At 41.2% G+C, this 25,835-nt stretch overlaps 1 protein-coding gene across 2 annotated transcripts in view; it reads left to right on the forward strand.

The window, feature by feature from the left end:
* The window catches only part of LOC131475427 (axin-2-like), a 120,483-nt gene that overhangs the window by 12,977 nt on the left and 81,671 nt on the right, over positions 1–25,835 (forward strand). For both annotated transcript variants that reach the window (XM_058653547.1, XM_058653546.1), the window contains exons 9-18: positions 5,524–5,610; positions 8,307–8,406; positions 8,807–8,925; positions 9,849–9,992; positions 13,427–13,581; positions 14,229–14,358; positions 14,473–14,565; positions 14,743–14,802; positions 16,045–16,124; positions 24,952–25,087. In XM_058653547.1, coding sequence (XP_058509530.1) covers positions 5,524–5,610; positions 8,307–8,406; positions 8,807–8,925; positions 9,849–9,992; positions 13,427–13,581; positions 14,229–14,358; positions 14,473–14,565; positions 14,743–14,802; positions 16,045–16,124; positions 24,952–25,087 — 1,104 coding nt within the window. The remainder of the gene's footprint in view (positions 1–5,523; positions 5,611–8,306; positions 8,407–8,806; positions 8,926–9,848; positions 9,993–13,426; positions 13,582–14,228; positions 14,359–14,472; positions 14,566–14,742; positions 14,803–16,044; positions 16,125–24,951; positions 25,088–25,835) is intronic.

Below are 25,835 nucleotides of genomic sequence, written 5' to 3' on the forward strand. Positions count from 1 at the left end.
AAGGACCATAATTACAGGGGTATCCTTCAGAGCAGTCAACAAGAACTTAGTCAACATAGTTTATCTGTTCACTCAGTTTTGGTGCTCTGCCCATCGTATTATGGTCAGAAAAACCCTGGTAGTCAGTGTATTCACTTTGTCTATAGAAGCAACTCATATAGAGGTTGAATGTTGCTTGACTGCTTAATGACAATGAACATATTCACATGTTCACATATTCATGTTCATAAATCCTTGTCCGTAGTTTGTATTGTAACGGCCAATATGTGCATCCTTTCTTTCCCCAAGACAAAAATAATGCTCGCTCCCAGTGATGACAGTTTTTTCCTTATGTGGAATTAAGCTGAAAATCCTACTCTGAAAGTATGCTTTGAAGTCCTCTCTGCCCCTCCCTGCCTTTCCGAACCACCACTCATTCCCCCCCCCCCCCCCCCCACCATCCGCCTTAACTCGCACTGTTAAATATAAAACTGAGCATGACTTGGCTGTAAAAAAGCTGTGGCTTTTCATGTCTGCTCGGGGAAAGCACTGCCAGCCTGTTACATCAGCTTCACCAGGAGAGGGAAGAGATTGGGGGTAGAAAGGACGGGAAGTGAGAGAAACATATACGGTACATGCATGATGGACAAAAATAGTTTGTTTATTGACCCGCCATGTTCGTGCTGAAGATGCTTTGCATGGGTGGACAGCTGGACACGCACTCGTGTCCACATCCCCACAGTCGAACAGTCTACCTGTGGGCTAATATTGGATGTAGCAACACCAGTCCTGATACAACATTAAAGCAACGTCCCATTCTGTTTGATCCTGCTTCAGACGAGCTAACTTGCCCCATACAGCTCTGTGTGGTAGGAATATAAATGTATCACTCCTCAGAAGACCACATCATTTTATTAATTCCACCTTTTTCAATCTAGAGCAATGCAATTAAAATTTCCCATGTAGCTCCTCAGTCGCAGGTTTCCTGATGCATATCGATAGTCATCTTTGAGGCTTCAGTCAACATATTTTACTGCATTTTATTGGTGGATGATTCTCTGTATTGTTGGTGGCCTTGAACCGGTGCATAATTTTTTTTAGCAGGGAAGATGTAGGAAATTCTACTGGCCTGTCATTTCCACTGAGGCCACAGTGCTCTCGGTATGAGAACCAGTTCAGGAAAGTTGCACAGAAACATTGGGAGGGACACACTGGGAAACGAGAGGAAATTGTGCAGAACTGGAGCTTTTTCCCTGTGGAGCTTAGATTTGTGTAATTTGCCGTCTGTAACCGAACTGTTGCTGTACAGTCTAACTTATATGGACTTTACTTTCAATACAATGGGAATAGAGCTGTAGATAAAATGTGTGTGGATTTTTATGTTTTTTTTAAAACATCCATAAAGAGCCATGCTGTATTTCTGGATAAAATGCTAACACCAAACCCCATTATGTGATGTCTGGCACTGTCTTTGGTAAGGACTTAGGTGTCAGATGGTAGGGACGACTACTTACAGATGTTTTTTCAGATATGGGTTGGTCAGTAGCTGTGTTTAGGGGGGCCTGGTATAAGCATTCAGATCGTATAAACAGTCGATCCAATCATGACTTCCTGGTTTGGTGCTATCACGTGTCTGGTCCTGACATGAAAGTCACAGACGCAGAAGAGGAGGAAAATAAGACGGCTAGCAAACAGCAAGGCGATGAGCAGTAATGTGTAGTGTTGGTTTACTACGGAAGCAAAAGTGAAGCTTTTTCTTCAGCTTCTACTTCTGGAGAATTAGACAATACGTCACATATCAAAATAGTCCATTTCCGACGGAACGCTTGATGCATGTGTACGCACACCACAAACAGATAATTTAGTTCTGTGTCAATGTAAACGATTGTAAACTAGTGTTGAGTTGGGTAAGAAAGGACAAAAGTCCCAAACGAAGGTTCAGAATTCAGTACACATCTGCAAATCTATTGTCTCAAAGCTTCTCTGATTCCATACACTCTGCCCACTACAAGAGACATCATAACAGGATATAGCTGTAACCCTGTTATGGTGTGGCTGTCTAGACCCAGTCTAGGAATCACAGTGACATCACTTCCCTTTAATTCCCACGGGTGCACTGATGTGTGCAAGTGCATTCACAACGTGGGTCGGGGTATGAAAAAGACAACTGCGGCAGACACTTTCGCCGCTGTTTGCGTCAGGCTTAAGATGGCACCTACACACACAGACACAAATACACATCGACATGCGCGCAAACATTCTGACATCTGTACAGTTCAACTCGTACAGAACATACATTTATTCTCACAAACGGATCTAAATTGTATTTTCATTAATTGCGGGGAGGCCCAGATCCAATCATATGTGGTCACAGGGAGTGCATCCACGATGCATTTTAATGCCAGGTGTGAACAGCTGTACTTAGCACAATCTTGCTGTGATAGGATCATCGAGGACGGATGTTAATACCTTGTCTGAAAGGGGCCTAGTGGTCATAAGCCCCTGACAGGGGGATCAGACCCTTTGTTTTCTGATGCTGTAATGATTCTGTCTCTTTAATTTGTGGAACCTCTGGGACAGTGCTTGATCTCCTCAGCCTGTGATTTAGAGGGCCATAGCCCATCTTATCTCATTGCTTTTCAAAGCTAAAGCAAGGGCAAGCTAGTGAGCCTTGATAGTTTTAAGGTTCAGTCTCTGAAGATTAAGATGGTGCTTCAGGCTGGGATACAAAAATGGACCAATGAATTTGGTATTTTAAGGTTCTTCTTTTCTAGATCTTTTTTGTACTTGATCTGTTCCACCTAACAATTTCAATTAATAAACCTGTTTACTTTACAATTTACTGTGAACAGAGAATAGAAGACAATATTATATGAACTTTTTTTTCCCTGAGTATAGAAATGTCATGTAGATGTTTGTCAGTAGACTGCAGAACGCTAACTATTGAGCATCTGTGTGTACTAAGGATGAAAGACACACCAAGACACTGTTCGTCTCAGACAAACGAGATACATATGCAACCTTTCTTTGTGGAGCCCAAACAGTTTGCAGACGATTTGTGAACACATCCTCCTGAGGGAATGGGGCTTGACCCCGTGCCACTTTTGAGAGCAGAAAAAAGCAACCGTTTCATCGTCTTCTTGCATTCCCTCTGTCATAACCCCCTCCTCCTCCTCCTCCTCGCCCTCTCATCTTTTCAAGAGTGAAGTGTCAAAAAACTTGGCATCTTACAGTGCTCGCTACGACTCTGAAGAAGAGAAGGGGGGGGGGGGCTGTACCACCCAGTTAAGCTTATTGAAGACATCTCAGAAGCCTTAGGTGTACGACATTCCTCCTCCTCCTGTCTTCACCGATGCTTTTATAAACAAGTTTCAAACGCCCCTGATCTAGTTAGACAAACTTTCTCCAAAGACCATTTGAAGAAAGGATGAGAAAGTGACACCCCCATGTTGTTTTTTTTTATTTATGTTTCTTTCTTCTTCTTTTTTTTGGCCTCTTGCTTTTCTATCACCGCGCCGCCCCCCCATCTCTTTCTCACACATGCTTTTTTTCGTTCTCTTGCGACAGGTCTCCTGTGGTCCCTTCACATGGAATTGCAGTAAATCAGGAGAAAAGACAGAGAATAAACAGGCAGAATATTTAATAGAGCTTTGTCAAGGATACACTGTGTAAATGCACCTCCAGTGCAATAATGAGGTTATACGAAGCGAGGGCCTTCAAAGATTCCACCAATTCACTCACAGTGCATGTTCGTGGTGTATTTATCAGTTACAGCTGCAATATTGAACCGATTTATCTATTAGTAACTAATTGCTACTACTAACTAGTAAATTGACGAGTGATTTCACCTTTTGAAATGTGAATATTTTTGCTCTCCTGTATGACATTTAACTGAAAATCTTTGGTCTGTGGACAAATAAGACATTAGAGGATGTTGTTATTTTGACGTTTTGGAAACCACTTTCCACACTTTGCATCGTTGTACAGACCAAACTATTAATTGATCAGTTGAGGAGGTAATCATGAGATTAATCAACAGTTCAGCTAATTGTTAGTCACAGCCCTAGTATCTATATTTACACTTCTCCCCATATAGTACTGATATAGCTGAGATTGGCACAGCACCCCCCGCGACCCTCTGGTGGAGGATAAAGTGGTAGATGATGACTGACCATATAGTACTTTAATTAAATTTACATTGGGGTGTTAGCACAGTTCCTCTCCTTTTTGAGTATAGCAGTACAAGAAGGTCTGAGGTGTTTTGACTGTGCCAAGTCAAGTCGTGGGAATTCTCTGCTTAATTGTTTTGATGACTAGAACAAACAAGGGCTAGCCCCAGGACATTGTTAACTGCTGACATGCTCACACACACACAGCCACACTTTCAAAGGGAGAATGTTGTCACTGTGCTCCGGGCTTGATTAACACACCAGAGCAGACGGTGACTAAACACGAGTTGTGACATCAAAGCAGAGGGCACCTTAGGTCATCTTTCCATCTTTGTCTTTCCGTGTGTCGTCCATCCGTGAGAAGCAACGCGTGTATTTTTGCAGCTAACTAAATAGAAAGTGTGTGCGTGCGAGTGTTAAGGAGCAAATGTAAAATGTGTTAATGAAAACAACAAAAGATTGTAAAATGAATGGGGTTGCATATTATGTGATTTTAATTATTCTTACATTGCAGATTATAACCGTTTCATGGAGGACTGTACTATTAAAGTGTTACTAAGGAGATGATTTGTTTTTTTCTTTTCATACACACACTAACAAAACATGTGCTGCAGTGCAAAGGGAACAAGACCAGGCCGTGTCTTTGTGTTGCCAGAGACGTGATAATTATTTTCCAGTAATCACAAATGACTAATGGCTAATTTTGTACAAGAAAAAAAAAAAACAACCTTCGTCAAATGGAGACTGGATTGTAATGTTTTCGGTCAATTACAGACATTGATGAACAGGTCATTATGGGTTTGTGTGACTGAGAGCGCCGAGAAGCCCTCTGGCTCAAGGAGATCTGTTCTCACACGCACACATCATTGAACATTTGATCCTCCAAAAATACTGTGTTGAAATCATAACAGCCGCTCTCACCATGTTAAGCTGCAATGAGTGCAAGAACACGAACACGCGGGCTTCCACCTTGTTGTTCTTACCATAAACAGACTGAAGACCTTATCACAAACACGTACGCACACACACACACACACAGTGTTGGGTTCATCTCAGATTCTTCCTTGCTAGTTTATGAAGCTGTGTGCGTGTGGATGAATGTTTATAAATGTTACCATGGTTTATTTCATCAACTACACTAAGATGGGACTCTTATTTCTATTTATGCCACTGCTGTCATCCTGCCATTCTATATGGTGATGTGTGTTTTTTTTTGTCTCTGAAAAATGTGAACACATCCTTGAGTTCAACTTAAACTTTTTAATGAGTATTACTTTGTCCCTCAAACACAAGTTATGCTTTACTTCTTCAAAAAAAAAAACTGAACCAGTAGAAAGTTAAATGTGATTTACGTTTGGTTTCTGTGTGTTTCCAGACTGAGATGAAGATAAAGGTTCTGGAGTCCAAGCACCAGGAGGAGAAACTAAAGATGCAGCAGAGACATGATGCAGATGTTGAGAAAGTAAGAATCCATACTGAGGGTTACCTTTTCAAACCGCAGGTGACTTATAGCCACAGTATGTAAATATGTATAGTGTATGTTAAGTCTATTGTCCACCACAACACTGTCTTGTACTGAATTAGTGTTTGCTTCTGGAGAATGTCAAGTTAGACTGTTTTCGGACACCTCATCTCATCGGGCAACTCATGTGTAGAACCACAGTATAAAGTTCACTGTATAACTAGTGTCTATATATAATAATGTGAAATATAACAGATACAATTTCAATGGGATTCCTTGTTTTCCTTGGCCAACTGGACAAGTTCTAGTGCTAATGGAATCTAGTTAACCTGTGTGACAGTAGCTATCATTGTTACTTGATAGAGCAGCGAGTCCTATTCTGAACGCTCCATCTCCCAAATAATCATCTCTTCAAAGGTCTTTGCCAGCTGTTGAAAATAGCAGTAAAATCAGGTTTATTTCACACTTAGGCTGCAGATCAAGCACCTGGGATCTGTCACATCCTCGCTATGACTTGTCTTTGTTGCCACAGAAGGTTTTAATAAATCAGGGGAAAAAAAAACAAAAAAAAAAAACACTTCATTTTTCTTTCCACTTTAAGATGCCCGTGGCTTCTTTGTGTTTGACAAGAGACAGGATGACAGCTCCCTCGCTCGCTCTCCCTTCGTCACTCTGCAATTACACACAGATTGCAAGATATGTCCAAATGAATTTCCTCATAATTGTACCCATTATTCCCTGTAGTGGCTTCAAAGTGGAGTGATTGTTGGGTGAAAGTGATGGAAGGTGAGCTAAGATTTAGTTTTTTTTGTAGTTTCCTTATGAATAATGTAGCCGTGCGATGGACTGGCGACCTGTCCAGGGTGTACCCCTCCTATCATCCTATGCCAGCTGAGATTGGCACAGCATCTCCTGCGACCCTCCTGTGAAGGATAAAGCAGTAGAAGATGGATGGATGAAAAATGTAGATTCTGCTAAAAGGCTATTGGTCACTGTCCCCCTTGCATGAAATGAAGGAGGCATGGGGTGAAGAAGTGCATCTATGTGTTTATTGTGTTTAGCTGTGTTATTGATGAACAGCTGACCACAATATCAACTCTAAACTGCTTTTCTCGTCTTGATGACCACTCACAGCTGCTTTACTTTACAGTATTTACTCACAAATTTCACATTTCCTACTCATTTTCATACTCGAATTTTGTTTGTTTGTCATTTTCTTTGGAAGCTACAGATTTTGTTTATGTGTATTTCTCTCCAGCTCTACTCTCTTAATTAACTTAATGTACTAGTTAAAGCTGCGGACAGTCGGGCTGGACTGCTCCTGCATTAGGATGGCTTATAAAAGCCTAAAATTGGCATTCTAAAAGCTGTCATTTCCCTCTGTCTAATGCACTCTCCCTGGACCTGACACTGTGTCAGTGTCTGACTCGTTGGACCCCTAAAAAGACAACACTCTCTTTCGGTTGGTGAAATGGAAAAAAAACTGAGTATCCCTAAATGTTCGGTGACTTTTTACTCCAGTCTCCCCCCCCATCCTCCTTTCATCTTCCCTATCTTGTTCACACAGAGGATGACAGGCTTGGTGACTAAGTGCACTTGGGTAGAACAAAAACTGGAGAGATAAAGTCTTCGACATTTTGGGACACTTCTTGGAAAATAACCTCCCTCACTCGTCATTTACCCAGAAAATCATAGCGTCACCTGTTGTTGCACATGTCCGTTTACTCTTTTTCGTATGCATGCTGTTATCAGTTGTGCTTAAAAATATAATCAGATTAACATGTTAATTAGATGACGTAATCCCAGAGTGAGAGCAGAATTTATTAACGTGAGAGTAGGACAGATTACAGATATAATATTATAATATTATATAATATTATATACATATGTATACATATATATGTATGTGTGTATATATATATATATATATATATAAACACAACCAGTTAGACCAGTTATATAATAAACCTGTATATGTGTATTATAAAGGTAAGCAATATAAACTCCACTTGAGTGTTAAACTGTCCTTTCATACTCGGGCTCCGACTCTCCATGGTCTAATTTAACTAATTACACACAGATGGCAGCAGCAAGCAGATGCAGTTGCCTCATTGCACCTTAGCACAGGTGGTTCACTCAGTCATCATTTCACTCAGTTAGCCCGCAGTCTCTTCAGGATTAGTGGAAAACGACGTCGGGTCATAGCGCAAATTATGTGTTCTAAATGTTCCATGTCTTTATGAGAGACATAATGTTTACTTGTCGTTTTATAGGTGAAGAATTGTATTTTGTATTTGTCAGATGATCATATTGATCATATTAGAGGATATATCTTCTTTTTTTTTGAAGTCCACAAAATTGTTTATGATGTAAACAATCCTTTATAATGTCATGATGATAATGTTTGTTGCCAGTTTAAAGCTGCTCAGTTGTGTTTTCTTACAAACAAAGGCCCTGATTTGTTTGTAAGAACCAAATGACACTGATCAGAACATTTCCAAAGACAAACTTCCTTGAAGTTATGAATCCTACATTAACTCCCTGCAGTGAAATACAGTGCAGGTCCTGGTTAATAGATTTGATTGCTTGTGATGTTACTGAACACTTTATAAAAGACATTTGGTCACACTTACTAAGAACGGTGATATTGTTTTTTGAAAAGAATCCCTCTCCTTTTCCTCTTTCTCTCTCTTTAGATCCTGGACCGCAAGAATGGTGAGATTGAGGAGATGAAGAGCATGTACCGGGCCAAACTGAAGGAGTCAGAGGAGATGATCCACAAGCTGGAGAAGAAAGGTGAGGGGGTCGCAAGAATGCAGGGTGAACATGGAAGGATGTTTATACTAGTGTCTCTGAACACTCGGAGCAAAAAGCCCGAAAAAGATGCAAGTCCACAGGAGACGGGGCTCTGGTGAAGAGTGACATTCTCCAGCTGTGCTGCTTGATTCAAAATTTAATCTCACAATGTGAGCCTTTTACTGCATGATGAATTTTCTCCTCCCTATTTTATTTTAGGACCTCTCACCTGGCTCATAAAGATTAGAGATAATAACTTGGTTAGGGGAATCAGTACTGGCCATTTGAATCAATGCTTTTATTGAGACTGATGTACTGCAATGTGTGTGTGTCAATGTGAGTACATACCCTGTGGCAGGGCCTGACTGCTCTCCATCTTTGTGTGTGTGTGCTCCCGCAGTTCAAAGTGTGCTGCGGGAATCCCAGGTCATCTGCGAGAGCAAAGAAAAACAGATTACTGAGCTGAAGAAGATGTTGGATCAGAGCACTGACTCCCTGAAAAACGAGTGGGAGAAGAAGGTATGAGGAAAAGTGGAAGAAGGGCTTGGATATTCTGCAGCCCTGAGCCAAAGAAAGTTAGTGTGAGACGAGCAGGCTTCGTTGCAAGAACAGAGGCTCTGTATAAAATCTGTATTCTCTCATGCTACACTTAAGCAGAGGTGGCAAGGAGTACTGAAATATTCTACTCAAGTGAAAGTACCACTAATAATAAATTTTTGCTTAATTACAAGTAAAAGTACTGGTCTAAAAATGTCCTCAAATTGAAGTAAAAAGGTTGCTTGTTTAAATGTTCTTATAATAACAAGGTTGGGGTTCTTTCTTGTGTCAGGGGGACACAAATCTCACATTAATTGTTTTTAATTAAAGGCAAACCTTTTACAAACGAAAGTGCTGACAGCATAAAATGCCAAATCACCTGTCCTAATAATGCCAAAGTTATTTATTTATTTATGTTATTTAATGTTTTTTAAATTCAGGCCAATATTTTTTTTACTCTGTAACTGAGTTGATTTAAAATGTAGCTTAAAATTAACTACAGTGCTTCCAAAAAAACATACCTAATTAAAAGTAAAATTACAAATTTTAAAAATTACTTTATTAAAGTACAAGTACTCAAAATACCTACTCAATTACAGTGACGGGAGTAAATGTAATTCATTCATTTCCACCTCTGATTTTTTATAGTGCTGATTTGTTGAGTAAAGTGTGTTTTCAATCCAATAGCACTAGCTTTTCAAGCTGTTGCGGTTCAGTGAACTCGTAATAAAAATCAGTGTCTTTAGAGTCACTTGGTGTGTGATGGGCAACCTCGTGGAACAATTTTTCTCAGATGTGATAGAAAGACACGCATAGATGTATAATGGTGTGTCTTCCCCTTGAATAGGTGCAGAAAAGAAAGAATCCGACTGTGACTGATGCGTAGTTATCCTTTGCTCTTTCAGCTGCATGTTGCTGTCACAGAGATGGAGCAGCAGAAGTTTGAATTGCAGAAGAAACACACCAACAACATCCAGGAGCTGCTGGAAGACACCAACCATAGACTGGCTAAGATGGAGGCAGAGTATAATTCCCGGGCACAGGCCACTGTGAGTTTACTGACAATATGTGAATGTGTAAAAGTGTTGTTTTTTTTGTAAAATATCCAGTGATACGTTTAGGCTAATGATTTCAGGAAAATATTGCTATTACTCAAATTTTGATTATTGGCATTATGGAATTTAACTTTTAATCATAACCTTTATTAGATCTAAAACATAAACAAGAGTGAATGAATACCAATGTTTGTGAGCCCCAAAACACAGTCAATATTTGGTTTAAGAACACATGGCAACAAAAGACATCGCGCAGTCCGAGAAATGATTTAACATTTAAAAAACAGTTTATGAAGTACTTGTCATTGTTAAAGTTTGAACCAGCAGTATCCAGTTTTTCTTATTTGCGACTTGTGACCTACAAAAACAGATGTCCATCAGTTGTTACCACTTAACACCAAAGACTATTTCCCTTGTAAACTTTTTAGAAGGAATGATAAATATCTAAAATGTGCATATTCTTTTCACATTATGCGCCTACTGATCTTGGTTAAGTCAACTTTTAATTTACGACAGCCTTTCATGTGGATGACCCCAAATGGCATCAAGCTGCAACAGTTAGTTTTGACTTCACTCAGACCTGGTGTGACATGATTTTCACAGGAACAATCACGATATGGGATAAAAATGCAGACACATTTTTGGCACCAAGCCTTGTTTAGCCGCTTAAATGTAAACATCAGTCAAACCACAGATTACAAAGCAGTGACCCTCATCGTTTCATGACTCTGTCCTGCCAAAAAGTGACTTTGACATCTCGTATCTGTCATTTTTACTAAGTTGTTTGAAGTGTGTATAAAATCTTTCTTTCTCATGGCGAGGGCTGTGCTTCAAACTGTATGTGGGATGAAGCACATTGTGTTGGTCGTGATCAACACTAGAGGCCTTGTGATTACACCACTTCATAAAAAGTATTTCTTTTATCAGTAACAGCATTAATGGAGTGTCATATGTATCACACACACACACACACACACACACACACACACACTGCTCCTGGCCTTAATCTGTCAGCAGGCCCACATTTAAAAGACATCAAACACTGGACAGTGCAGGGCCAGTGGTAAGGCCCCTCTTTTAATAATTAAAGACAGACAAGGCCCCGGAGAATGAAAGGAGCCCTATGTCATTTTAAATTAGCTGCTGTCCTGCTATGAATTTGGTCTGACCTACACACACACACACACACACCTAGGTTAGGATGTTCAAAGTGGACTCACCAGCTGAGTTATTACACCTCTCTTGTAGCTGCCTCTAAGCCTAATCCTTTAAAGTCAAGGTTATCTTGTCTTTTATTGCACATTTCTCTGTTGACTTGTTTTTGTCGTTTATAGAAGTATATAAATTTGAAGATATGACTCAGGGGTGAAACCGTAGTTTAATGTATACATTGTGCAGATGTTGTTGGGTTTTTGTTGAATACTCACACACTGTGTACACAGTAAACGACACCGTATGACACCATGTTTTTTAGGTATCTTCAATCCTCTGCTCACTATGGGAGGGGATCTAAAAGTTACTACCCGGGATGTGATGTGAGAGGTTTTCTCAGGTCACAAGCCAAGACAAATCCAGATTGATGATTCATGCTCATTCAAAAACAGCACATTGGATCTCGTTTAATCACAGTGAAACGAAGAATGTTCCTCCTACCATCGATACCTGGTTGGGTTTCTATCCAACGCGGATCACATATCTCGCACAGGGCTTGGAGATATGTCAGATGTTGTTATTTTTGGACGTTACCTGTGCAAAGGGCAGAACAGATAGAATGACTAAGTAGATGTTTCGAAATACAAGACAAGCCGGTATCTGTCTCTTTATTGCACCAGCCAAACATCTGACTTTGGTACGTGCATGTCCAAATATCCAAATGACCTTTCATTATTAATATGGTGTGTTATAAATAGTGGTGAGTAGTACTACTTATATATGGTAAATAACAGCAGTATTTATTTGGTGCGATGTACAAAACTCCCCATGCAGAGCCAGCATTGATGATCAGGTGCGTGTTTGAATTACCAGCGACTTAAAAATGCCTTTTCTTCAGGACTTCCTCCCTTTCTTGTAGCTTATGCTTGACTTTTTCCTCCTCTGACTGAAAACGAATGTGTTGCAGCGTGTTCCGATACACATACAGACTGACAATCACCTCAGGAAATGAGTGATGGAGGCTGTCATCCAGTTCCTGGCCTTACTTTTGACACTTAAACTGTAAAAAGGTCATAAATTCACTTTCACATGGGGCTCTTAATGTGGCCTATGTTGTCTGCATTTCACACCTAGTAATCCTTAGTAAAAGAAAAATCATAATATGTGCCTACCGAGCAAGTCCAGGTGTACCCGTCCAGCTTCAGTATGTAGAGGTGCTTCTATTCATCTCCTGCCAGAAAGCCAAGTGTCAGCACGCGTCCCGGCACAACACAGGCCCCTTGTTCCTTTTCATAGCACCCTACACTGTGAACACAAAGACAAAAAAAAACCTCTCTCAGCTGCTGCCTTTGCCAGGCACTGCTCTTTCCTTTCTCTTTTCAAACACACCGCTCATTCCTCTTCCATCATTTTGCTCTCCGTCATCGCCGGACTCTGTCATCGTCTACATCTGTGAGCGCGCTCTAGCTTCAATCAGTGCCCCGTCGTCGGCTTTATCAGGCTGCCCGCATTCCATTCCATTGTTCTACACACTTACAAAGACACTCACATGGTGGGTGACAGGATGCAGAGAGGGGACGTTTCATCAACGTGAGGCTGAGAGACCATATCTGCATCAGGACTTTGATCATTTTCTTGATTCAATATCAGAAATCAGACTGAAACGTCTGTATTTTAATGTTCAGTAAAAGTAGGAAAATAACTCTTACCTAAATAGTCTTATCACCTATCATCAATGTATATCTTTTTTTTGTAGTATAAGGTTGTACATTACCACCCATAGAGCCTCACATCCCTAGGTTGAGTCCAGCTACTGACCGTAGAAATTGAGTTCAAATAATATCTTATATGTTTCTCTTGATACAGAACCATAATTTTCTAGCTCAAACTAAAACTTCTGATTTGACCTTTTGGCGTAGCCCGTTAAGATATCTTTGGTTTTAAAGGCGTACACAGTAGATCTTTGAACAAGTTGATTGCAATTTGTCAACCTTGGAGTAGACTGTCATAAATATTTGATAACTAAAGCAGTAAGTATCTATTATTCATATGCTGAAATCCTTAACTTCAATCATCGTACAGAAACTGTGGAAATGTTATTGTGATGTGGAAGAAAGAATAACTTTAGAGAAACTGTCGACCACTTTATGAGCTACATTCTTCCTTTTAAGCAACCTGATACGGCCGACTTCTGACCAGTGACATTTGCTCTGCCCAGTGCCCTCAGTGGTTCATGCCGGACGGCTCATTGGTGTCTGTGTATCCTTGTGATCCAGGAGCAAACGGTGCATGAGCTGGAGCGGCGCGTGAAGCAGCAGTCTGCGGAGGTGGAAAAGGGCAACGAGCTGCGTCAGAGGGTGACCCAGGAGAAGGCCCAGCTGGAGATCCACATTGCATCAATCAGTGTTGAACTCCAGGAGGCCAAAAGACGGTGTGGAGCTGTGTGACATGTCGAACAAATAGTTTGAAGTGAATTAAAAACCCTCTTACTAAGCTAATTCTAAATGAACAAAGTTAATTAGAAGCTCATGCCACACCTAACGTGTTGGCTTGACAACACAGGTCTCGTTTCCACCAAGCAAGTATTGTGCTATAGTCATCACAGTGAATGTTAAACCCTGATCTGGCTTTTGTTTACACTGCGGGTTGTGTTGCTGGATGGCTATCTCTGCATCCGCTACATAAATAGCATGACATTATACCAATGCCACACAATTGCTTGTTGTTTCTTCTTGTCATGTGGCTGCGTATAGAAAATGCCACCATTTTTCCCTACCGTCGCACACAAGTGATGCGTCTCTGTCGATCAGTCAACAAACTGTAGTGTGCGTTGCTCCGCACCACTGTGCTTGGTATCCCGGTGAACAGGTGCCAAAAAATGGGATGGAGTTATGTGGATACCCTTTATGAAATGCATGATTTACCGAACTGAACCGAACTGTACCACCTGTTGGAAACTGGACTTTCCATGTTGTCAAATTGCATGGTACCATCAGGGGGGAACATCATTCAAATAAGCTGTGTTTGAAGTCAACAGTCGTACCACACAATCTGAATCTAGCTTTTAACTGTCCGCAGGTCTGCAAAGCTGCAGGAGGAGAAGGAGCTGCAAAGTGAGCAGCACGAGCAGATGGTGCAGAAGCTCCAAGCCAAACATGAGACGGACATAAGCCACTTGTATCAGGAGCATTCACTGTCTGCGGCTAAGGTCCACATTAGCACATGGTTTCCTAACAGCTCTCCCTTCCCACCTTGCTGATGTAATTTACAAAAACATTCTTTTTCACCAAATGTACTAATTGTGTTTGTTTTCCTCGTCCAGGCCTCTGAGGTAATGGAAGACTTGGAGAAAACTGTGGCTCTGCTCAAACAGCAGCTGCAAGACAGTGAACATCGAAGACACCAACTAGCCAGGGTATGGTTTGCATGGCAAAATGTGTGCGCTTTGTGTTAGCGCGTGTAACTCATCTGCACACAGACAAAAAGCATCTTTTCTGTTGTCACTGCAGCAAAACTAGCTGTAAAAATGCATTAGGGTTAGTATGAGCTATAGTGTGTATGGGTAATTTTTTTTTTTTGTTCCTTCTTTTAGGATCAAGAGATAAAGTTGCAGCAGGAAAAAGACAAACTGCAGATCAACTGTGAGAAAAAGGTAGCGTTTACGTTGCTCCTTTGGGAAAACTGATCCCCCTGAACCTCCGGGATTCTGTCGCTAAACTAAAAAAGACCCGGACAACGTGATTACGGTCAAGTAGAGATCAAAGCACAGGGTCACGTGTTTCTCTTGGTTGCCCTTGATTTTTTTAAATTGTATGCCTGGTCTCGTAAAGTCAGAGCTGAGATTAACAGGTCGATGTGAAACTGGACTGACTAAATAAAGGACTCTGGAAATGATTTTTTTATGATTTGGCACAAGAGTTATCAAGTAAAGCAATTCAACTTTAAACTTGCAGTCACCCTGCAAAAAAAAAAAACATTGAAAGGGGAAATGTTTCTCTTTGTATCATGTGCTGTCAGTGTAACATGGCCTACACTAAAATAACTTTTAAGGGAGCCTCTTTAAAGCTATGGAGCGCAGTCGTAAACCACAGAGTACAGAGGCCATTGTTAAAGATCTGAGTTAGACCAGACCAACCTTCATGGGTGAAGATCAGGTTTTAAGACTGTGCTGCACCTGGGTCATCTTCAAAGTGCCACACTTATAATGTGCCTCAGTGGCTGATCGCACCTGCAAGAACTTAACGGGCCTTTGTGCTAGAAGTAGGGCATTTATTTTAACTATTATCATTGCTGATTATTAATTATTTATAGAAGTCACAAAAATAAGTGTTGTTCTATAATTGATGTGTAAGATCTGCCTGAGAAAAACCCAAATGTCAGTCAACTTCTCCTGTTTTTCAGTTTCAATGAAGTTTGATTAAGCTTCATAACAAGAATGTTGGGGTTTTATTTTTATTTATTTTTTTATGCCATCCATTTATATCTTTGTAATCGACCTGCATGTTGAATTATTATTTCTGTGAAAGTGAAGGATGAAAACTGTGAAAGAGAAGCCACCTTATTCCCGTTTCCCCTCCTGAGGAGTGCTTCATGAAATATGTGAAGAAGGTCAGAATGTGGTATCTGGATATAAGGCGGGCCCATATGGCTGCCATAGATCCAAAGTGAGGGGCCCTCTGTGCAGGCAGATCAGCTCAGATTGTTCTTTTGATGGGGTGATGGAGAGAAGAGACCAGACCAGATGCACAAGGTCACCGGCAGGAGAGTTGTTTTGAGTGATGTTTGATGGTGTCTGCTGTTGCACTCACTTACGTCCCTCTCTCTCTCTATCTCTCTCTCTCTCCATCTCTCCATCATGCGCTTCTTTACTCTCATTTCTCTTTCACCCTCTCAGGTTTTAGCGATCCACAGTGAGGCAGAGAAGGAGAAATCAGAGGCTAAGAGGAAGATGGCCAAACTAGAGGATGCACTCAGGTACAGTAGTGAAGGCCAAGTGTGTTCAGAACATTATAGAACAGGCTGGAAGACAGATTAGGAGGCAGTGTGGGTTCGAAATTTGGGGTTTTGATACACTGAAATATTGATGCACTAAAACATTGCAGTATTTCATGGCGCGACACTGTATTGATTCTGTGAAACGTTGTATCAATGTGGAAATATCCTTGACAGTGGTTTTGTGTTCCTAAAAAGTGATAAAAATATCATACATAAAATGTATGAGTGGCCACCATATTAAATTTGAGTGGTAAAATGTTTAAAAATTAGGTTTTAAATCATGCAAAATTCCGCCTTATTCTCTGCTCTGAGATGGTGGGGGGCGGGGGGGTGTGGCCACTGCAGCCGTTGCACACACTATTCTGGTGAAACACCCGTGAAACATCACGGTTTGTCAGTGTTTGTACCGAATATTAAAGTAGATGCTTCGATAACATGTAGAGAAGCAACATTTTCACTATTTTTGGTGATAGTTTAACAACATAAGCAGCTAGTTTAGCAGCAGAATTTATAAATGTATTATATAATTATTCATTTCACATATTTACCCTTGATTTAGTCGCTTCAAATGTTATCGAGAGTTGTTTTTGATTGTAAGAGTGGCGTGCGTGCGTGTGTGTATGTGTAATCTGATTTAATGTGGAGTTTGGCTTCTCAAGTCAACCCTCGCACAAACTCTTTGATCTTTTTTATAACTCTTTAGTAGCCCTGTTAGATGAGAGCCTGGAAACTCTGATAAGTTCGACAGGTCAGAGCTTCTGGGTTGAACCACTGAAACTACTAAACCTAATCTGGTTATATAAATCCAACGATAATAAAGTCATGAAGGAAAAAAGACTATAACCTGTGATAAGGCATTACCTTACTCTTCATGTGAGACATGATAATGACGCTCGCACAGTATAGACTGAATATTTCTTTAGAGGAGTGTCATGTTCATAATATGTTCAGCATTTGATAAAAAATCTAATAATAATCACATCTAATAACGACTGGACTGCAAACAGACAACTTTTCCACCCACTCCCTCTTTTCCCAAGTGCGTCAGAGAGCTATGGTTGCCTTATTTTATATGTTTTATATTTTATGGGAGGTGCTAATGAAATAGATTATCTATGATTCCAAGCACAGGTGGAGGGAACACGGGGGAGAAGTGGGCAGCCACCTGAAAGATGAATTATTATCATAACTTTACATCAAGTTATACAAGTTATACTTGTATTTGTGAACATAAAAGCAAACAAACAAAACCTTAACAAATGTATAAGCAATATAATTATGTGTTACATGCTGAGGCTTTTTCAGCAGGAGCTTCAGACCCTGCTAGCCACCCCTCCTGTAAAATAGGATGACACTTCATTATTAACCCTCAGACAATTATTACCTAACTCTGCTCTACAGATGTTGTGTTGTTAATAACATTTGCTCTTTTACAGCCTCAACACGTCCACATGTTGGCTGCCAAAAAAAAAAAAAGATTGACTTTTTAGCTGTTATTGAAGTTTTGTGGTGAATAAAAATATGCAATAATGGCATTAACCAAAGACATAATCCAGCTCTATATTAATTCATCCACATCTGCCTGTTGGTTAGACTCGTGAACCCATCTCTTACACTTTGGATAATTCTCTCTCTTAGCTCCATCACTTCCTTCCCTCCAGAAGTGTGCAAACACACCACTGACAGCTTCAGCTTCGACTAACTGCAGTCGGTGCATTCCACTGAGTGATTAATTCCACACCGAACAGCATCACTTTGTCACAAGCCGATTTCAGTTTCCCTGGTGGAACTAGTGTTCTCCGCAATTGGACACATTCTGCAAACTCGTCTCCACCAGTTCTATCCACACACTCCCATTGCTCGTCACACTGCCATCATCCCCCCCCCCCCCCCCCCCCCCCTCGTCACAATGGGATAGCAACCCAGACACAGCAGGCTGAAAAGAACGAGCTGAGCATCAGTTGCTCAAGGCACTTAGTGTCTTTAGCGTCCTCTGAAAACAAGGATCCTTTTTTTTTTATGCGAGGAGGAAAATGGTGACGATTAATATTCCTTTGTGTTTATGTTGATGTGAGAGGAAATGAAAGCAGCATTTTACAGTTTGTTTTTTTTGTAAATGTCGCAAAGGGACAGTGATGGTTTCTGTGTGCTTATTGTTTATGTCGTTGTCGGCCCGACAACACAGGACAAGCTTATACACAACAGACGGATCAATTTGTGCATAAATTATCCTTGTTGTTGGTATCAGTAATGAGTCGCTCCGTCGTTTAGCGTTAAACCCTGAGAAATGGCAAGTGGCCCACTGGACTCTTAGCTAATTAAGTACTCTGGCTTCACACACACACACACACACACACACACACACACACACACACACACACACACACTAAGCCGTCTGATGTCTGCTACCTGCCTGCTGCTGTGGTCTTTAAAGGTGATCCAGGAAAACTTCAAAGCAGGAGAACCAAGAAAGCAGCTCTTGTGTGTGTGTGAAAAAGAATCAGAAAATGGATGATGAAATGAAACAAGTAGAGCTGCTCATTTTCTTATAGGAATTTCTTTTATGTTTCACTATGCCACATATTTTAGTTTTAATTTGATCAAAACATCACTCATTAATAATGTGTGTGTGTGTGTGTACTTGTGTTTGTTGCATCTTTACGACCTGGAATAAACACAGACCTTGTCAGGAGCGGTAATCCTCATTGAGAACATAACCTCATTATGAGGAACTGGTTAAATTTAGGGCTAAGATTTGAATTGTGTTGAGGTTAATGCAGTGTCCTAAGAAGAATAGCTCTGCAAGCCTGTGTGTGTGTGTGTGTGTGTGTGTATAAGTACCTGAGGCAGGGCTTGAATGACTGTTGGCAGTTGCTCATATGTAGCGTACACTGTATATACAGTAGCTTTCATCCACATGTCTGTCTTTCTATAGCTTACACCCACTCCTTTCTTTCCAGCATAAAGAGATAATCAGCTTGTCCTGCCATGCAAATAAGTACTCGTGCTTTAACTTCCAGCTCCAGATCTGTGTTACTATAGCAACAACAACAGAAAGCACTACAAAGCTTTGCTGGGAACAAGTTTCTCTCCTCTTCTTTCATCCCATCGTGCCTCAGATCATTACAGGGCATTAGCATTGAGACAGAATGATGCACTAAAGAGGGGGGGGGGGGGGGGTAAGATAGAGGGAGCTGATTTGAAGAACAGCTTGCCTGCTTTCGCAACAGTGACCTCCAAATCACAATTTTGAAAACATCAGAAAAGCCCCTGAATGGTTAAAGTAGGGGTAAAGAAAAACAAGTCTCCTTCAGTTGTATTTCTTTCTCAGTAAAAAGAGGCTGTTTTTTTCCACGCCGTCCTCAATACTATCCCATTCCTCCTTCCTGCCACTTGACACCCGACTGGCTTCATCAAAACATGTGCCTGCTGATGTGTGGTGCGGGGTTATAGAAGCTCTGACTGCGTCTCAGCGGTAACCTCTTCTCAATTTGATCATTTACAGTCAGGAGAGGCAGAAGCAGCGTCTACTTTACGCAGCGTGGGGGGAAAAAGTGCTCATGTTTGAGTGGCTACTTGCTGTGTGTGAGACCCTTCAGCACACCAGTGCACGTCCATACTGCGACGGGTGGGATGTGTGATGGGAGTGCAGGGTTTACACTAAGTTTTGTGCGCTCTCTGTCTCACTTCATTCCTGTTTCTTGCACTCGTGCTTTCTTACATCACACACCATCAAGCTGGATCTTGTTTTTCTGATCTTTAAAAGTAAAAATACTGTTTTTAGCAAAAAAAAAAAAGTGAGACTCTTATTGTCTTTGTCTATGTTGTATTATTCAATTTATTCATTTTTGTGAGTTGACTCTCTACTCTTAAAGGTGTACGGCGCATCCAATATGTTCTTTCATGTTGTTTTATGTGTGCGCAGACATGCTTTGCTCTCTGTGTGTGTGTGTCTTTGAACTGGTCTTATCTTTCTCAGCATTCCTCTCCCATGACAGGAGAGATGAAGGGATGCAGGAGTGGTGGTCCAGAAGGGTATCAGAGGTGTAGTAGGAGTAGAGGCTAAACAGCCTGCAAACTCAGCAAGTGTTGAGGTACAAGAGCAGGTGGATTTATGGATCCTGAATATTGAAAAGCTTCACCAGGGGGTTCAATATTTACTCCCTTGGCAGCTCAGCTGAAAGGAGAGGATTGTGACGGGTTAAGCGCCAATTCACTCCCACTGACCTGACTAAAGGCACATTGTAAATGGCTCTTTAACTGGGTCTAAATGGTCAGGGTCTGAGTGAAAGGAAAATGACAGTTCCCTGTTATGGACATTAATATTATACACTAATCTCCAGAGATGTGTTTGAATACAAAAAGTCATTTATACTGTATGTGAAGATAAGCCTTGTGTGTTAGTTACGTTGTAGGTGTATAATTGCAGTATTGTAAAAGCTAGGAGTTTTTTTCGGTTTTCAACATAAAATAAAATGGATAGTTAATTAAGCAGATAATGAAATTGTGCTCTGACAAACCTGAATTTGACTTATCTGATCACTGCAGTATCTCAAATCGCTTCAAGAACGTCCGTGATTGATATTTTTGACTCTTTGGTGTCACGCCTGTAACGATGTTGAATGCCGTGCCTAATAATGGCCATGCAGAAAGAAATGTGACATTTTCACCGTCGGCCGGCTCCTTTACAAATATTCAACGACAGAATTGATCGGTCTTAAAGCAGGACCCGTCAGTATACTCTCTGGAACAACTCAATCCTCATAGAATGCCTTGAGGGCTTTCATCATACCATTAAAAAAAAAACCCCTCACAGCTTCATTCTCCATTCTATAATGTTGTGGATATGTAAATGAATGTGTTTACGTCAGGGACTCCTTCCTCCTCGTTGATTTAAGATATTATGCTGTAGTCTGCATAATTAATGATGTCAGATAGTATTTAAAGGCACAGCAGAGGCAAGGACACCCCGTTTCAAATGAGGGTGAGATATTTTCTCTCAGAACTGAAGATTTGAAGCTGTAGTTTGACTAGTATAAGATGAGATAACACCAGTATTTCATTATGTCTAAACTATATATATATATATAAGGAGTTGTGTAGGGATACTATAACGATTCTTTCTGTCATCTTCCCAGAGTAAAACTAACTGAAGTGTAGAGCCATTTGGAAATAGAAGACAGAGAAGTAGTTTTGTCTTCTTGTTCTGTCCCGCCCACATGTTTATCCACCCACATAGTGGTACTGTCAGTCTGGGCTGCATCAGATTCCCCTTCATCCTTGAAATGTCATCTGTCAAATCCACCGATGTTTTAGCAAGGCAGTGAGCCCTCTTTCCCCCGCAGTGTTCGCTGATACGTTGCTGACTCCACCCGAAACCCACGCTGAAAAGAAATGTTTTTGGGCTGGAATGATTGCTGTAAGAAAATAGACAAAATTACAAGGAAAATAAAAAAAAAATGAACAATTGAATGAATGAATCGTTGGCGCTTATGTATTTTAAAGGCGAAACTGTTCCCTGCAAGTACCCAGATAATTGTTGTGTGCTGATGTTGTTTTCAGCCTCGCTGTTTTCATTCTGCTTCATATGTCGTTGTCAAACGCTGCTCATAAACAGACCACATTTGTTGGCAGTTTTAAAGCCATCGCACTCAATGATTCTCTGTTTCCCTCTCTTCTCTCTTCAGCTCCTCCTCTCTCTGTCTTTAATATTTTCTTGCCCTTGTGCTGTCTGTCTTTTGTGTTCTCTTATTTGTGGTCTGTCTCTCTTTCTGTGTCTGTTTCTGTCTTTTATTCCCCCCCCCCCCCCTTTCTCTTTCTCGGGGGATGCGGACGAGAACCAAGCCTACTTTATTTTTTCTTCAGAGGGCGCTGAATATTTCAGTTTTGCATTTTCTCTCTTTTTATGTGCTCCCTCTTTTTTCCAGGCCCCTTTGATGTGTCTGTGGATTCGTTATCATTCCGTTTGGATGAGCTCACAGACACAGATGCGCGGGCACTAGCATGCACTTGCACATACACCACGTCTACACACACACACACACACTCTCACTCTCTGTCTTTTTTATACTGGAGACCAGAGGCACACAGAGGCAAGTGTGCTTTCTAGTCTGTTTGTCAGTCTTTTCCATGTGCTGCTCCACCCACATCACTGCCCATGCAATTCTTAAATACTCTGCTTACATGAAAAGAATATTTGCATAAGCAATTACAGTTGCTTTTGTGCGCAGTGACTTAAATCTTTGTTAACTGTACGTGAATGTGTGTATACATTGAGTTCCTTTTCTATATTCAGCATGTGCTGCACACTTGCGCGCACACACACACACACACAGGCGGTATGTGGCACCGTGTGGTCAGGGTAGTCCGGCATCCCTGCACCCCTCCTGTCTGCCTGAGCGGCTGGAGGCGGAAGCTCCTTCACCCTGCTCAAGGACAAACACTCCTCTCTCCTTTCCTCCCTCTCTTCCTCCCCTTGAAACAGCAGTTTAACATTGAGGGATGAGAGGACTTCCTCTTTAGAGAAGGCACATCTTTAATTTGAGCCTCCTCTCCTTCCACTTTTCTGACCAGAGATCCATTTAAAGCCGACTGGCCGCCCTGGCGCTGGCACCCCTCTCCTTCCTTTCCCTCTCTGTTTCTCCCTGCCAGGCCTCCCTGACTCTTTTTCTCTGTCCTCTCATCTGGCCCTCATCACTCTGTTATTGATGGTGACACACTGTCTACCGCTCTGGTGACCACACGCATTCAGAAACACACACACAGTTATTCTCCCAAGAATCACTGAAGGTGCCGCGTGTTTACCTGCTGTTCTCGGCTTCACAGCGCAAGATGTTTCAATCTGTCACATAGTTGAAGTAAACTGCAGTGAGTTTTTCAGTGCATCCTCAGAGGTACAGGCCCAGCAGCCAGCTCCAACTTAGTTAGAGTGCTTTCCTTGAGTAGAGTTGTCAGTCACACACAGAGTTTGCAACTGTGGCTCACGAACAAAGGCCCATATATTCACACATGCATTACACCCATACACACACACACACACATCCTCTCGTCTCTCAAGCAAGACACACACCCACTTCATTTCTGTTCTCCTTTGGAAGTTTAAAAACTTAGCTATTTCTGTGACATTCTCTTTTCCATCTTCCTCTCTCTTTTCTCTCTCTGTCTTTATCCATCATAGCCTTTCCACATCTTCTTAGTGTCAGTCTGGGACTGGAAGGCCGTAATGCAACCAGACTGATTAATAATTACAGAGTACACAACATTGGTAGGGGAGAAGAAAAAACCAAAACAATCTCTTTGTCGTTTGATGTCCGACATGAGAGAGACCAAAATTACAAAGAGACAGAACACTATAAAGAGGAGAGAAAAGCTTGCACATTCTTCTTTTAATCCTCCGCTTCTGTTCTATCCCCTTTTATTGTTTCCTTTTGCTGTTTTTATCTCATTTGCCTCACTGTTTCTGCATGTAAATATTTAGCCGTCGCTCCGACGACTGGTGTGTGTGAAAAGTGTGAACTTTGTAAATCCGTGTCTGTGGTCGCACTGGTTTATGTGCGCACTAGGGCGCATGCACACAATGCTTCCCGCTTCATGCCCGTCCGCGCTCGCACAAACCGAACAGTCCTGCAGCTTTGTGTGGAGAAATGTGTCACAGTCCGCTGCGAACACCCGTTTTGAAAAATACAATTAATTACCAAAGTCATTCCTTTGCCAAGGCTTCCATGGGCCTCTACTGAAGGCTTCCTTAAGTAAATGTTCTACATTAGTGTACATGTAATATGTATTTTTTAAAATTGGTATGAAAATCAGAGAATCATACTCTGGTAACAACACTACTACAACTACCAATACTAATCTTTATTTATAGCAGTGTTTGGAACAGAGAACAATAAAAGCAGGCATTTAAAACCCACAATGGTTTAGCTTGCAATGAGAGGAAGTCCTGATATTAATAATAAAAGGTCATGCAGCTTTGTGGTCAGGTCTATGCAGCATTTTCTCCAAATGACAAACACTTGGAGTGAATAAAACACAAGCCCAAGCTGACACAGCTCTTTGTAATCACGTCTGTGTCCAAGTCGTAAACAAGTCATGTGTGTCTCTTCATGTGACTAACGCACATCATGATTCTAAGTCTAAAAGGGCATCACAATAAGGTAATCGTATTGTGACTAATTTGATTTTATTAACCTATAGTTTAAATATGTTGTGTCCTTTTGTATTTTTATATGAAATCAGTAAAATGATGAAATAATATCCACCCACGCCCCTGACTCTCACTCGCGCCGACATACAGTGCAGCCTCCTTGGGTTGCGCTCGACTGTCGCTCACTATCCATGTATGTTGTTATTGCTGGGCTTCCTGACTGTGGCTCTGACAGCTCTCGGTACGAGGCCGTCCCTCTCAGTCTGCTTGTCAATCCACTCCACTCACAACTCTGTGACCTGACATGTGCCAGCCATAGCAGCAGCAGCATACCTGCATGGTACCCACACACACACACACACACACATGCAAAGTGTGATAGACTGTCAAGTAAGCTGATAGTTACTGTGCAAGTGCATGCTAAAAATGACTTGCCTGAAGTCTCTACACTATATATTAAAACAAAAATAGTAAATGGGTGTATAAATTTTGGCGTTTTGGCGTTTTCTTCCTTGTTGAAATGTCTTTATAGCGACTGTCTTGCAAAGTTCTTACTTTCTTGAAGTATTTCCTGATTCCTGGTCTGAATTTGCATTTCTCTGGCTTTTTTGTTGTTTTGTTTCGTATATTCATCACTGTGCACGTGTGCTTGGTTTGAAGGGAGATGGAGAGCCAGTTGAACAGAGCCAGGGAGAGCCAGAGGCAGCAGATCCAGCAGGCAGATATGGCACTGGAGCAGTTTAAGAAACAGGTGGAGCTCAGCTCTGAGAAGACCTACGCAGACATGAAACTCCAGGTCTGGTACACACACACACACACACACACAGAGTAATACTTTGAAGGACACTCATTAGTTTCATTTTCATTTGGACAGCTTTAACTAAATGTTATCTCTAACCTTAAACATAACTAGTAAATGCATAACCCGACCTTATCCTAACCCCAATTTAAAAACTTAACCAAACACATTCCTCAGAAATGAAGTTCTGCCTCATTAGGACCAGGTTTTGGTCTCCATGAGGGCCGCTGGTCTTGATAAGGTCGACCATTAATACACACACACACAAAAAATAAGTTGGCTAACAATAAGCTGTATCCGTGCACACCTGTTTCCCGTTATATAAGTATTCAGTCCATGCACCCTCTGATATTCACGAACATGTTTTTTTGTGTGTTTGCTGTTATGTTCCACTTATAGCTGCATTTGCACAGACGTACAAACATATACTTTAACCCAGCCTCCTTTGATGTTTACCACAAACAGAGCTGCGCTGTTTGACAGGCAGTAACCAAGACAACCACACACACTTAAGGCAAGGTAGTTTTATTTATAAAGCACCATTCCATACACAGAGGTAGGTTGGAGGTGTTGTGCAGAGACGTAAAAATAGAACGCAAAGTGCAAAGTTAGCGAAACATTCATACAACAATTACTTAAAAGTGATAGGGGATGAATAGGAGATGGCAAGGAGCAGAGAAAGGGGTGGCAACATTAAATTGTTTGCTGAAATAAATGAAATATAACTATTTGAAAATACGTTTAA

The sequence above is a fragment of the Solea solea genome, chromosome 16 (assembly GCF_958295425.1).
Source record: "Solea solea chromosome 16, fSolSol10.1, whole genome shotgun sequence".
Taxonomy (NCBI): domain Eukaryota; kingdom Metazoa; phylum Chordata; class Actinopteri; order Pleuronectiformes; family Soleidae; genus Solea; species Solea solea.